Here is a 15,903-nt window from a genome sequence, read left to right as displayed (position 1 = left end):
TTCCTAGTTTGAGAATTATGCCCAATAACATCATTAACTCTTATACTGACACTCCTCCTTGCACAAATTGCTTTATTCTATCACACCAAATTGGATCAAATCCTTTCATACGAAAAACTTGTTGCAAAAAAAGCCATTTAAACTTGTCATATGCTTTTTCAAAATCTATTTTAAAAATCACCCCATCTAGCGTTCTCCTATGCATTTCATGTATTGTCTCGTGTAGAACTACCACTCCTTCCAGAATGTGTCTATCAGGGATAAACGCCGTTTGTGTAGGTCTAATTACTTTTTGTGCAACCTCAGAAATACGGTTTGTCGCAACTTTAGTAAATATCTTCAAACTCACGTTGAGCAAACATATGGGTCTATATTGTTGAATCTGAGTTGCATTTTCTTTTTTAGGTAGTAACGTAATCACCCAAAAATTCAGCTTGTACAGAGGCAATTCTCCCTTATGAAAGCTCTCAAATAGAGTCATCAAATCATTTTTAATAACCCCAAAAGTGTTGGTGAAACTCAGCCTGGAAGCCATCAGGTCCGGGTGATTTATTATGTTCCATCTGAAAGACAGCATCATGAACCTTGGCAATCGCCCTTACAAATTTCAAACGTGACACGACAATCACCTCTACTAACTTTATGAGTTAAACTACAGCTACCTCTACAAATTACATACACTTCTTGTCTAGTGTAATCTAAGGAAGGAAGTATGAAATAAGGACAAGGTGTTTCAGCAGCGAGCGCACTGCTCGTGCTGCTATCAGCCGGAACTGTAGGAAGCACTTCTTCGGCCGGGACCGGCGAAGATGAAAGCTTCTCCAATGGTGCACGCGCGCGCGGCATCATCAGGGAAGATGGAAGAGTGATGGGCGACGTTGACGAAGTAGGAGACGGCGGCGGCGTCGACGAAGGTGATGATGACGGCGACTCTGATGAAGAAGTTGGAGGTGAAACCGAGTCCGGCGCGCCTGAAGTCCCGTGTTCGTCCAGCAGGTCATCGGTTACAACATTGGTCGATGCAGTTGCTTCAGGAAGCAGGCTATGGTAGCGCTGTACAACGGGAGGCGCTTCCTTCACGGCATCATTGTTCGATGAAGGCAGACCATGGCAACACTGTTTAACCGGACGTGCTTCATCGGGAGTCTCGTCGTCGGTGTTTTTCCTTTTACCTCCGCCCGCAACCTGGGCTGGTCTCGTGACACCCGGTGCAGACAGCGTCCGTGGTGTGAAGTAAATCTTACACAAGACCATCTCCTCCGACGACCTACTGGCACCCGGCGGTTCGCAGTCAAGCCCGAGCTCCAGCATCAGCCAACCAGTCCGTATTCGCGATGATCGACCATCGTCGGTCTTGTAGACGAAGGAGAAAGACTGACGGCGTCCGATTTTGTGGCCGAGATCGTCTTGCACTGGCTTGGAGCCTGCCTCCGAGTGCCAGCACCCCTCCCCGGCCGTTCGCGCCTTGCGCGGGCCGCGACGGCCTTTCGCCCTCACCGGCGACAAGAAGTACCACGCCTTCTCGCCATCGACGGTGAGCGCCGGAAGAAACTTTGTTGTGAGCTCCGTCGGGTCCGCGGTGTAGACGTCGACCCGATGGATGAATTCCGGCTTGCGGATCTTGCCTGATATCCATGGGATGAGGTGGTTGTTGAGGAGGTCCACATCGGAAGGATGACTTGACGCTATGACCATCGGAGGATATGCGTCGACCATGGCGGGACCATAGATTCCAGCGACGATCTCGATCTTAGCTCTCATGTACTCTTAATCGCATCCTTGTCGGGCTTTGTATACAGAAGCGGAAACATAATCAGTCGGACTCGATCTGCTTCACCGGGACGGGGCTTTGCCTGCTTCATTGGTACATGCTCCTTCGCTACCGGAAAGGACGTCGCCGCCGTGTGGCTCCTCCTTTGCCGTGTGTCGCAAGGCCCGAAACACGGCTCAGACTGTGGTTGCCGTGCGTGGGAACGCATCTTTCTTTTTAATCTTATAAGAGGCGCCCTTCTTAATTAGGAGAAAACCCTCACATGGTATTTTTGAAACAAAACTACAATTCCTGCTACGAGAAATCTATCTATAAGCTGATCTGACTGTGTCTTAACGTCAGTTCGCGCTCCTGGCCGCGCGATTCGCATCCGATGGTCCAGAGCTTCCCGCATCGCGGACCTTGTGGGGACCCACGTGCAGTCTCTGTCGTCGCGTGCGCGTAGCATTAAAATTTTTTTTTCGAAATTAATTGGGGCTGTCGGTGAGCGGCTTCATTTCGTCTCCCCTCGTCCTCGGATGCGGTCGCCCTGGTGCTCCGCCTCGTCGCCAAATCCGTCGATTGCGTTCGCCGGCGACGGATCTTACTCGCCGGAGACGATTTTTCGCATCAGGTTCGGTTCGCCCACTTCGATTGCTCTTCTGCACCGTCGCGCACCTTCTCCTTGCTTCTAATTTCTCTCCTCGGGTTCTCAGGGGGGGGTGCCATCCTTCGCCGTGGTTCTCGATTCTGGCTGATAGGAGTGGTCGCCGGAGTCGCCGTGGACGGTTTACTACTCGCCGTAGTCTGATTTCGTCCTAGGTTGGTTTTGCGCTTCACTCAATGTTTCTCATCCCGCATCAGTGCATCTCCGTTGTTTTTGTTACTCGCCGGAGTCGCCGTGGACGGTTTTTCACTTCTGGTTTTGTCAGGTGACATCCTTCTCCGTGGGATCTACTCTTCGTGCTTCCGCCAGTGGTCTGGTCTTCGACAACACGCTCGACACGATTTCCTCTGTCTCCGTCACAGTAAGGTACTTCTGATTTTCTGGGCAACATCCTAGTGCATTTGATTTTTTAGGATGTTACTGTGTGGGCAGTTAGGATTGTGTGATGTTTTCATGTGTTTTTTGTGCATCATATGATATCAATTTTCGTGCTATGACATCCCAATGCACTAGACTAGGTGGTCACTGAGGTATGAGCAATGATGTGCAGGGGATTTGTTGAGGATGTTATTTTTTTGTAGACTTTTCCTAAGGATTTTGTGCATCGTATGGCAGTAATTTTAGTGCTATTACATCATTTTTTGCGCATGTAATTATTTTGAGGATGTTACTGTGTGGTCACCTATGATTTTTTTTGTGATTTTGTCCTAGGTTGGATTTTGAGGATGTATTTATTTTTTGAGGATGTTACTGTGTGGTAGATTTTTAGGATTTTTATGTGATGGCCTTTTAATGAGGTTTGTGTGCACCATATGGTAGCAATTTTAGTGATATGACATCGTAGTCCAGGGAATTTTTGAGGATGTTACTGTGTGGTCACTTAGGATTTTACTGTGCAACATATGGTGGCAATTGGCGTGCTATGATATCCTAGTGCAGGAAATTTTTTGAGGATGTTTTACTGTGTCTGTGGCTGAGGTATGAGCAATGATGTACAGGGTTTTTATGGTACTACAACATCCTATTGCAAGTATGTTTGTGTGTGTGCAACATCTGGTACAAAAATGTGATATATAACATCCTTGTGCATTGAAGTTTTTAGGATGTTTTTGCTACCTGGTCACTTGGTTTTTTTGTGATCATCATGTGGTTGGTGTGCAGCATCTGATAGAATTTTTGATATTATAACATGTAGTAGCAATTTTAACTGGTTAGTTAGTTTTTTTGTCCGATACCATAATGTGTTGTTTTTGCAACACTTTGTAGCAAATGTTGTGCCCCAGTAACATCTGAATCAGAAACATGTTTTTCAAACCTTTTCTGCCATATATGTGGCATCAGTGCACCATTGTCTCAGTAACATTTTTTTGCTAAATGACATCTACACCTGTGTGGACATTTTTGTTTATTTGTCTTTCCATAATAACTCCCACCTTGCTTATTTTTCAACAGGCATCAATGACAAAGTCAAGTAGTCATAGGAAAAACAAGTCTGGCAGAAAACACAGTAAGCTAAGCCTTATGCGCAAGAAGCTTACATTGAAGCACAAGGTTTCAGCAATTCATTGTGAGCTACCACGTGAAGTAGATGTATCTGTTGAACCTGTCCGCGATGAAGGAAATGTTGTTCAAGAAACTGAAAAAGAAAGTGAAGCAAATGTTGTTGAGGAAGAAGTAGAACCTGTGAAGGTGAGTTAAAGAATCTACAACTTCGTAGTACATCTTCATTTTTTTTGCTAGATGTTTTTTCCCTCTCGTGTATGTTTATCAGTAAGTCATAATATATTCTTGGTTTTGCTTTTTGCATCCGCATCAAAATGTACATGAATCTACAACATTCATACTGAAGACAGTGGGCTTTTTACCGCGGTAGTTGGCATTTTCTGCAAATAAATATATCATTAAATTTACCAATTGAAACATATACAGTATATAATCTTCTTTCCCAGTTTTACTTATAGGTTTTTTTTTGCAATTGGTCTAGGTGAAGAGGAAGAAATTACTACAGCGTGCATCCCCAATGAAGCTAGTGAGGTTATATCCTAGCATTACAGATGATCAGATGACAATGATTAGGAATGCAGATTATGGTGGATTATTGGATATAAAATGTTCGAAACTGCAACCTGATCTGTGCAAGTTTCTGATGGAGAGCTTTGATTCAGCATCATGCAGTTTGGTCTTCCCTGGGAGAGGTTCAATCCCTATCACTGAAGATTCCGTACAAAAGGTTATAGGTGTCCCACGTGGCAGGTTACAAGTGTCGTACGATCTGAATTCAGATGCAATAAAATTCATGCGGGAAGAAATTGGAGTTGTAGGAAAGCAGCAACCAACTATAAAAGCTTTGGAAAAGAAACTTCTCACAATGAAGAAAGCTGACAGCCGGTACCTCAGATTGTTCATAATTTATGGGATGTGCTCCGTGCTAGCTCCTACTACAGGTGTACGCATTAGTCCGAGGATATACTCTTCGTTTATTCACATCAAACAAGCAAAAAATCTCAATGTGTGCAAGTTTGTGATAACTATGATCCAGAAAGCAACTCAGTCAAGTTCAGAAAAGGCCATCCTAAAGTCATGCATGCTGTACATCATGGTAACTTTTTTTTCTACTCCTAATTTGATTTTCATTGATCATATTTTTTTTCATGCGAAACAATGTCCTCTTGTCCTTACAGATTTCCCTTTTACATCTCTTACAGGTTAAATACCTAGATTCATTGCAACTAAATGATATGGATATCAGTGATGAAGGGACACGTGTTTCAGTTTGGACAAATGCAATGGTCAGGAAAGCTATTATGCAGGACACACGACCTGATGGTTCGTTCGGCAATGCACCGGTAAAAACTTACAGAAATAGCATATGTAGTTTAACTGTAGTTTTTTTTGCCTTTTCAACCAAACCATATGATTTGTTCTCTGATATATGTTCCTCTGTGTCTATGAATCTGTAGTTGAAACCTGAATATGCGTACACAAGTGCATCTGAATCAACTGAAAGAGATGTATCTGTCGAAAATTCAGCAGCTCATGGGCAGGATAAACTCAACAACCTAAGCAATAGGTCCACTGATATGGATGAATCTATGGAGCAGTCACGTACACTCGGACATGATGAAGACAACACAAACCATCAAGAGCAAAGCGACAACACACATTTTGAAGAACATGTCGATGATGAATGGAAGTATGGTGACATGAATGAAGAAGAGTTTGAAGATGTCAAACCAGAAGCGTATACAGGGGGGCAGACCATACTTTTTGCAGACCCGGATGTTATTGATAGGTTCATCAGACATAATGTGCCATCTACATGCACAGCGCAAGTAAGCATGAAACAAAAAATTTCTTACTCTTTTTACATCTCACCCAGAAGGATGTCACCCTGATTATAGTGGAATACAACTTCCATCTGAAAAATATGATTTTACTCATTGATAATCGAATGTTACCATCATAGGATTAATTTCTGTAATTATTTTTTACCATAGCTTTTTTCTGCTTTTTCCAATGTTCCATGTTTTCAAACACCACTAGTAGAATAAGACATACATTTTTTCCCTATTATACAACAGTGACACCAATTTGAACCAACTTTTCATGATAAAAAACATCTGAACTAATGTTAACAAATTTATTTTTGCAAACATTGGTTCAAAATTCTTATAGGATTGTAGCATTACCTGCAAATTTATTACTTCTGTACAAAATTTCTTTGCTGACAAAACTACTTACAAACTTACTGTCATTTGCAGGAAACCTATAAATTCAAAGAAGCAATTGAGTACGCTTGTCATGGTTTTGAAGCAAGCTTGCAGATGCTAGTTCGAAATTTAGTTCACACTGTAGAGAGTAAAAACAATCCAGAATTCACAGGTCACCAAATCAGCTCGCAAGAAACACTGACAAAAAATAAAGATGCAAAAGCCAACACACATTTCAAGCAGACAGCCACAAGGGGTTTTCCCAAGAACCAACCATCAACAACACATGATGACAAGACCTTCAGGACTCATTCAGATATCAATCAGAACAACAATTCTGTTTCTATGGGTACAGACGAGGGTTGTGCCAGCAAGTCAGTACCAGATGGACACACAGAAGGATTTGAAGAAGAGTTGAAACAACATATGGATCATGGTGATGGCATTACCAAACTAGCCAATCCACAACCAGTAATCGTGCTGAAAGATGATGCCATTCCAACTATGAGTCCTGCTGAAGATGATGCAGTTATTGAGGAGAAAGAACATCCTGATGCCATTTCAGTGAAAGATGTTGAACAAGAAATCAACGAAGGCCAAGGCATTCCACCCACAGTTACTGCTCAAGATGATGCAGGCATTCTGCTGGAAGTTGAAATACCAAACAGTGTGTACAAGAGCAAAGTGGATCATGTCAACCATGTAGGATGCAGCAATGAAGATAAAGGAAATGTATATTCTCTGGATGCACTTGTGGCAGAACATAAGCAGAAAAAGGGGGATAATCAAGAAGATGTTAGTAAGACCGGGACACCAACCGTGAAGAATAACGACAGTGCCACCAATTCAGAGAAGCTGACATCAAATCAAGCTGTGGATACTGGAATCTTGGAGCACAAAAATGTAACTTACAATCAACTATCCGGTGTGTTTTTTGATGATGAAGATAGCTCAGTAAGCAGTGAAGAGAAAAAAAGGATAGACTTCATGCACTATGTGGGGTTCTCACACATTCACAAGTTAAGCATACCAATCCTGCAAGTTCCAGAGATATCTGACAGTGGGATTCAAGAAAATACATCCCAACTAAGGAGCCAGATGTTGCAGCAACTGACAAACATGCCAGCTCCAGAAGTAACTTCTGGATTGGAATCACTAATTGATGGAAGCAAAAAAGATGAGATGGAAAAATTATTGTTAGACATGGTGCCAAAAGTAGAAGCAAACAAACGGAAAAAGGTCTCGTTCGCAGATGGACCAAGCAAGAAAATGAAGGAGGAATCAGTTTCTGTAATTCCATCTCCATCAAGATATAGAACAAGATCTGCTTCTCGCGAAGAAACGGCTTCAAGCCCACAGAGAAAGCAGGATATAGGTGAAGCCCAAGTAAAAACAGCAGCAAAAGGAAAAACATTGACGCCAAGAAAGAAAACTCATCGCCAAGTATCTGAAAGTCCAAGTGACAGCAATTCTCGGAGACAAACAAGACTTTCAACACTGAGCACTATGGCAACAGCAAAAACTGAAAACAAGAAAGATGTAAGTCCAAGTTCATCTGGAATCAAAACTACAACCAGTAGCATCCCAAGTTCAGCAAATTTCGACCCAATGGGTAGGAAACTAAACTTCGACAGCACAGAATCTGAAAGGAGAATGCACGCAATAAGGATGGCTCCGGACCCACCACCTTTTGATCTGAGCACACCACCAGAAACCACTGATCAAGATGAATTAGTCGTCAACGAAGCTAACAAAGAAGTGGAGATACAAGAAGCAGAAGCTATTGTTGCAGCACCAAGCACCAAGGAAAAAACAGATGCATCAAGGAGCACTACACCTGTGGTTCATGAATATCAAAAGAGAAATGTCAAGATAGGACACTTAGCAAAATCTCCATTCGTCAACCTAGAATCCAAGAAAAACTACAGTGTTTCCAAGTCAGTGGAAACTTTGTACAACATGGTGTGTGAGCATGGATGGAAGACTAGTTCAACGTCGAATAAAGAAATAGTCATTGATACAACAAATTACTATTGCAACCTCGGGCAGTTGGCAGATTCAGTTGCACCAGGGAAGATGCTGATAAATACAGTAGCTGAGATTGGAATTCACATAATGACATTGGAGAACAAAAATCCTAAGAAATACATAATGCCACTACGTGTTGCTGTAAGTAAACAATCATCGGTTCTTTTTGTACTTTTACATTTGTTCATGCACTTCTTTTTGTCCACATTAATCAAGCAGCATGTAACTCCTGCATCTCTTCTACAGAAATATCTCATTGATTCCCGATATGATTTAAAAGATGTTACAAGGTGTTTCGAGAACAGCCCAGCGAACAGACTTGATCACAAAGATATTGTAAGTTTGCTAACTTTTCTAAAATGATTTTGTTAACTGAATTTTTTATACACCAGATGTGCTTCCACAATAAACTGATTTTTTTAAACAAACATACAGACAATAACATCCTTCATCTAACAGGTTTGTTTCCCGACACTCGAGAAGTGGGCACGAACACCTACAAATGGTTCTGGACACTATTGGTTGGTTGTTCTTAATGTAAGTGCAGAAAGATTTGAGATAATTGACTCGTTATCATCAAAGAAAAAGGGGGAAGCTCTTATGATGGAAGCATGTCACATGCTCATAGCGGGAATCAAGGTTATGTGGAAAAGAGAGTATGCAAAATCAAAAGTGCAAATCGCGAATTGGCCAATAGAAGTTATTGACAGTCCTCGTCAAACAAACACGTAAGATTTTCTTTGTTTTTTGGTACTTGACAAAGACAAAAAAGTACACTGCTACATCAGGTTTTTTTGGATATCTCAATATATGTTAACTATGTTGCTGATCCATATGATCTCCTAGGTACGATTGCGGTTTCTTTATGTTGAAGAACCTTGAGGAAAAACATGGAAGGATGGTTTCATCATTCACACAGAAGGACTTGCCAAACATCAGGAAACTATACACTGACAAATGGCTACGCACGGAGAACAAAGCACCTTGGGGCTTATATATCTAGCTATTTCTTTCTTGATGTTAAGGTAATGAAGCTGCTTCTCATCATTTTTCTAACAGAGAAATTTTACTGATAAAGGATAATTGAGTCAAGCAATTACATCTGTAGTTTCTCTGGAATTTTTGTTCTCATTTTTTACACAAATTAACATGCAACTTAACACTTCAATTCAAAGAAGATAAAATCTTACATAAACTCAGGACGTAAATTGCAACATTGATAAATAATATATTCAAATGGACTCTGAAACCATGTATCCATGTTAACATAAGAAACAAACTCTGAATCCATGTCTACATGTCTAAAACTTAATTTCCACCAAGCCACTTTCTGTTTCCTATCACTGGAAAAATTGATGAAAAGGGAATTTTTCTGGATTTGCCAATCTTACTGGACAATTCCTTGCATCATGATCTATTTCACCACAAACACTACAAGTAGTTGGGTTAGGCTTCTTTAGCTGGAGTCCACTTTTCTTCCTTTTACTGCATGGTCTTCCTTTAGCTGCAGTAACAGGGGGGTCCTTTGCTTTCTTGTTTCTGTTTCTAGATTGAGAAACATCTTCATCCATTCTTCCCTCAAAGGGAGAAGAATCTGAAATATCTTCAGTTGCAACTGATTTGTTTTTCCTCCTCTTCAGTGCATCTGCATTAGCTTTCTTCAAAGCAGCTAGTTCTTTGCTCATTGCAATCATGTGCTTGTCTGCTATTTCTTTTGTTTTCTCAGAAACTGCCAATTCAACCGCGAGTTTTGAAAAATCATTGCAAAGATTCCCATACCGTAGTAACCTCATGTCTTTTCTAGACATTTTTTTCTCTGTTTTTCTCTGTACTGGCTCGACAATGGATGGAACAATATCAGGAGGGGGTAGGGACCACCTAGGTAGAATGTAGTGCTCAGGTATCTCTCGCACTTCACCAATGTAAGACATTACTTTCATAATGTGGCAACAAAGAATTCCATCCTTGTAAAACTTGCAGCACTGGCAGTTGTACATGAGATTTTCAAGATCAACATCAACCACATAGGTTCTTCTGCCATAACCATATACAGTACCTTGCACTGGGAAAACCTCAAACACACCACCACCACAGTCCCTAGCATTGTAGGATGTTATCTTCCGCAACTCCAGCTGGAAAATGTTGTAGATGGGTAGAGTGTAGGTCTGCAAAATTTGATCCTCCATTGGAAAATCTCCCCACAACCTAACAACTTTGTCCATTCCCATGAAATCATGCCCATCCTCAGCACAATCAATCTTCTCTTGTAATTTCATATACTGCTTGAAGAAATTAAGTAGGCTTTCACGTGGGCTTATGTACTGCTTCAAAACAGCATTAAACCCTTCACTGCGAGCTGTTGTTTGCAAGAATGGGAAAAAGCGCTTCATGAAATAAGCAGGAACAAAACATTTCCTTAGTCCATATATGTCCTTGAAATGATCATTATCAACAACATCATGTTTTTGGATCATCTCAGCCCACCTAGTTTCAAATTCTTCTTCAGTAACACTATAGTCAATAACATCATTGAAATCTCTTCTCAAGTCTTCTCTTTTGGCTGCCATAGGACCAATTTTTTCCTGAACCTTCTGCATGATATGCCATCTGCAGTTCCGGTGAATGGTGTCAGGGAACACCATTTCAATTGCAGTCCTCATAGCTACATCCTGGTCAGTAATAATGTTCAGAGGGTGCAGACCATCCATTGCTACTAAGAATGTCCGGAATAGCCACTCAAAGTTCGCAACCCTCTCATTCCTCAGGAAACCACAACCAAGCTGTATGGACTGACCATATCTATTGATCCCAATGAATGGTGCGCAAGGCATGTTGTACTGATTAGTCATGAAGGTTGTGTCAAACGATATGCAATCATTATACAGCTTGTACACATCTCTGGCAGCACCATCGACCCAAAAGATGTTCTCAACCCTATTGTCATCGTCTAGCTTGTAGTCATAATAAAACCTAGGATCATCCTCTTTTAGCTTCTCAAAGTATTTCAACAACTCAGGGATGTCTTTGATTTTCCGTTCTTCACTATGTTGGGCTCTGTAATTGCTAATTGTTTTAGTACTGTAAGGTACATTCTGCTTGCTCCCATATAATTCCGTCATGATTTGCATAATCCTTCCCGAACTGAGATTTACATTACTTAGCAAATCAATGAACTTCTTCTCTTCTTTTGGAATTTTGTTGTGTGACCTCAGGAATTTTTTCAGAGCAAATTTCTCAACAAATTCATGCGTATGCTCCTCGACAAACTGAGTAACTTCCCATCTGGCACCAGATCTTTTAATCCTCATTTTCGCCTTGCAATCTGCCAATTTTGTGATAGCTCGGTTTCTAATCTTGACAGGAGTAGGTGGTAATGAATTGTTCCCTGTTTTGTTGCAAACAAACAAACATTTGTCTTTCTCTCCATCTCTTGTAGACTTCCTAGATGATTCAATCCTAACGGAGAAGCCAACATGATGCGCATACGTATTGTAATGTGACAGAGCAGCTTCCCAGGTGTCAAATTTCATGCCAAGAAATGGTGTCTTGGGGGAAAACCCTTCTGGTGTTGACTGAACTTCACCTTCCTCACCACTGTCCTCACTTGGTAAAGTAACACCAGTCTGGAAACCTGATCCGGCGTTAGTGCCTCTGTCCGAAGTGTCCTTCGGGTCGACTTGTGCATCGCTACTCTGACCACCCGAATAAGGTCCAAATGGCCCAGTTGCATCAACATTTTCCCAATTAGGACCACCATGAGATGTTCCTGCAGCATTGCTGTTATTACCAGGAACAAAACCTTGATCAGGAGTGCCTTCCCAAACCGGAGGAGCATGAGATGATCCAGCTTCATTGTCATTGCTTCCAGGAACAAAATCTTGGTCAGCTGGCTCATTCAGATCAATTCCGAACCAGAAATCGAAACCTCTCGGCATCTGCAACAGTTGCACAAAGTTATAAGAAGAAAATTATACAGTTGAATAACTAAATGAACAAGAATTTCTTGTTTCACATCGCAATTTATTTGCTGTTTTTATGGATGTTGTTCAACATAATTTCACTTCATGTACTAACTAACTACATTTTTTTTTGGCCTAGGGGTACTGAAGTGATTGGTTCAAGATCTTGAAAAGACAATTTTTATGGATGAAGATCATGAAAACATCCAGGTGCAGGTACTGAGAATAGTTAACACCAAAAACAAGGATCAAGTAGGACCTGAACAATGCGTCCCCGATGTTATTACTGCTGTACCCCGCAGCTTTTGTGCATCATATGTGGAACAGGGTGATGTAAGTAGTAAGGCATGCATGCTACTACCTAGTATCTTAAGTAGTATCGTCTGGTATCATCCGAAAACTGTTTGCAAATGCCATTACTTTTGGATCGAAATACATCCATCAGCTGTTACTATCAAGATGATGTTCCTGTTTGATACATCTTCACCAAATTACTTTCTGAACCTAATGAGTTTTCTCCATATGCATAACTGAATTTTCTTTTGTTGCTTCTAGATTTTCTCCATATGCAACATCATAACTGAAATATAACTGGATGTTTGTCATGTTTTAAGATTGGCATGATGCTTTAAAGAGAAAAATGATGTTACTTCTACTGTTTTTGATGTATCTACTGAATATTACCAATTCTTATGAACACCAACTAATACAGAAACTTCAGTGTCAATTACATTGCTATTTTTTTCATCATGCTGCTCAGGATAGGAAACTATCTTTTTTGAGCAAACTACTGGATACATAGAAAAGATTGCAGAAAAGTAATTTTCCTGAGATGTCTTTTTAATACTCATTTTCCCCTGATACTTTCTTTTGACATATGCACAAAATCATGTGCATAACTGGATTATACTGCCTGAACCTTTTCATAGATGTAAACAGTGCGAGTATATGTAATGGTACAGTGCATGTAAGCAGGATGTAAACAATTCCATTAGATGTAGCAAGTGTTTAGTACATGAAAGCAACATGGATCAGGAAAGGTAAGCAAATTTTCTCGGGGTAGATGTTATTCCTTTCTCATGTAGAGGTTAGCTGGTACCTGATTTTCTTTGCTGGCTGACGGGATGTTGTTGAAATCCCTGAAAGAGTAGCCAGATCAAGATTGCTTGACAGTGTTCTGGTGAGTTCTGCTGTGTAGTTTCTGGTTCAAAAGCTTGAAAGAGTCGCCAGATCGAGATCCCCTGACGGGATGTTTGTTCTTGATCTGGAGGATGTTGATTTTACTCTTCAGATTTGGATCTGGGTGGTAGATGTAACTGGATCTGGTTTCATGGAGCAGGGAGGAAGAAGAACGTACGGCAGAGGGGGGAAAGTTTCACGTTTTTTGGCGCTGTGGTTGTTTTCGGGACGAGTTGGTCCCCCTTTTTTGACGATTGGCTGGTGCCAACCTGTGTTCACACGGACAGCACGTGGTGGTCCACGTTTTTTCTTTTTCAGGAAGTCATTACCATTCAAAAAAGGAAAGTTTTGGTTGACCTGGCTGTAACTTAAAACTAGGTTGACCTGAACGTAGTCGCGTCCTTCCTGCTAAATCAAGTGACCTGACAATGTCATCCTCCATTACTTCTAAAACGGAAGCAAAGACTAAGTAGTTGTGCAGTGGAACTTAACAGAATCAGAACCCAAAGCAACGTTTCACACCTTTTTTAGTACTGTACACTAGGAAAACATTGAAACCGGCTAGTGACAGCTAATTCATTTTATTTTCACAAACCTAAATCTTATTTTCAGTTTAATACAAATTTTTTTTTTAGATGAGTTTAATACAAAAAATTGATCTAAGGTGAAACCGTGACACCATTTTTTGCCCACCCTTAACTGGACATAATGCAACCCTGCATCATCAGCCACAGCTCCAAGTTTCTCGTTGCATTCCATGTCTGCTCCAGTAAGCAATCAGAAAAACAACAGGCAGTTTCAATGCCGAACATCAAACTCGCCAGGTTCGAGCGATTCCTCGGCAAGCATGGCAGAGACAACCAAGTAGCACCAGGTAGTCGGAAATTCATACAAAATTAAAAGCACTGTCTTCAGAAAATAATCCAAAATCTGAAAATAAAAATTTCATTTTGGCAAACGGAATAACGCGAGACAGCACCCTCCCAAGTAACACAAAAGATTTCAGCAGGAGGATAACAGAGCTTATGATTCCATCACAAGAACGCCAGCAACTTTGCCAACTAAGTCTTGCGTCACACCAACAAAAAACACAATCTCGACACTGGAACATTCACCTGCTGCCATCAACAACATCATGTACCTCTATAAATACGTTATTTCTAATATGGAAATTACGGTGATCCAGCATATCACTGCTTGTTGTAGTACGTAAGTCATTGACATACCATTTGTGAAAGCATATCACTGCATATTGTAGTACGCAATGCATCGTTACCTCAAATTAGGCGGGAGAGTATATCAACAACTAGATCATCTATCAGCGGTGCACAAGTAACTAGTGTGTTCACCGTCTGGTGTTGATATGTCAGCGAGAAGCATCGGCCTAACCTTCCGGGCCTCTCCCGCTCGAGCGACTCCGAAACCCCCCAAAACCTAGCCAGGCCCACCCTCAGCCCAATTCACATGGCCACTACTGCTACCAGCAGTGTTGCGGCGCTCGTCTCATCGAAGGAGGAGGGCAGGGGAGACACGCTGTTTCGATGCATCTGTGTGGAGATGCATGGAGAGGGCCGTGCACATGAGGTAGTTTGTAGAGATGAAGAGGAGGTGCGGCGGCACTGGAGATGGCGGATCAGACGTGGACGGCCCTTAGCGTGCATTCTGAAGCGTTGTTGCCATGGCGTGCAATTGTGGACTGATACGTTGCAAACTGATACGTTGCAAACGTATCTATAATTTTTGATGCTCCATGCTTGTTTTACACCAATTTATATATGTTTTGTTTACACTTCGCTGCACTTTTATACATTTTCCGGTACTAACCTATTGACAAGATTTCATAGTGTCAGTTCCCTGTTTTCTGCTATTTTCGTATTTGAGAAAAATTGTAGAGGAAATATTCTCGGAATTGGACGAAACAAAACTGAAGTTAGTATTTTACCGAAACGAAGACGAAGTCCGAAGGGGGGTCGAAGAGGCGTAGCAGGGTGCCCAAACCACCCTTAGGCGCGGCCTGGACCTAGCCCGCGCCTAGGGTAGGTGTGGGGCCACCAGACACCACACCGACCTAAATCCTCAGCCTATATAAAGCTCCCAACGCAAAAACCCTAAATATACAAGCCTCCGTCCACGAGAAGTTCCGTAGCTCCGTCGCAGTCGCACACAAGATTCGGGGGACAGAAGTCTCTATGCCGGCATCCTGCCGGGAGGCGGAATTGCCCCCGGAGCCATTTCCATCGACTCCATCGCTATCTCCATCGCCGTTGCTGACTCCTACGATGAGGAGTGAGTAGCTCTTCCTCGAGGCTGAGGGCTCTACCAGTAGCTATGTGGTTTATCTCTCTCTCCCATGGTATGATCTTTATGTGACCATGAGCTTTGTAATCTAGATATCGTTATGCTATTCAAGTGAATTTTACTTATGTGATCTCCGGAGACTCCTTGTCCCACGTGTGTAAAGGTGGAGTGTGTGCACCGTGTGGGTCTCTTAGGCTATATTTCACAGAATACTTGTTCACTGAATTATGATTTGAGTCGGATGTCTCTATGAAATTGTGGTGTGTTAGTACCACCTATGAATGCTCAAAGTGCAGCGCGGGGTGTTCATTA

At 41.8% G+C, this 15,903-nt stretch overlaps 2 protein-coding genes across 2 annotated transcripts; both read right to left on the bottom strand.

The window, feature by feature from the left end:
- Positions 1–576: 576 nt before the first annotated feature.
- LOC127333285 (NAC domain-containing protein JA2L-like) lies at positions 577–1,716 on the bottom strand. The gene has a single exon (XM_051359667.1). It carries the CDS (start codon positions 1,714–1,716, stop codon positions 577–579), a length of 1,140 nt encoding a protein of 379 aa, XP_051215627.1.
- A 7,779-nt stretch (positions 1,717–9,495) lies between these two features.
- On the bottom strand, positions 9,496–14,052 carry LOC127333276 (protein FAR1-RELATED SEQUENCE 5-like). Its single transcript, XM_051359657.1, has 2 exons — positions 13,987–14,052; positions 9,496–12,090 (listed from the first exon to the last, which is right to left on the bottom strand). Exons 1-2 carry the CDS (start codon positions 14,050–14,052, stop codon positions 9,496–9,498), a joined length of 2,661 nt encoding a protein of 886 aa, XP_051215617.1.
- Positions 14,053–15,903: the final 1,851 nt, after the last annotated feature.

Source organism: Lolium perenne, chromosome 1, assembly GCF_019359855.2.
Source record: "Lolium perenne isolate Kyuss_39 chromosome 1, Kyuss_2.0, whole genome shotgun sequence".
NCBI classification, from domain to species: Eukaryota; Viridiplantae; Streptophyta; class Magnoliopsida; order Poales; family Poaceae; genus Lolium; species Lolium perenne.
Note: the sequence above shows the minus strand (reverse complement) of the source record. Positions and strands in the feature narration are given on the sequence as shown.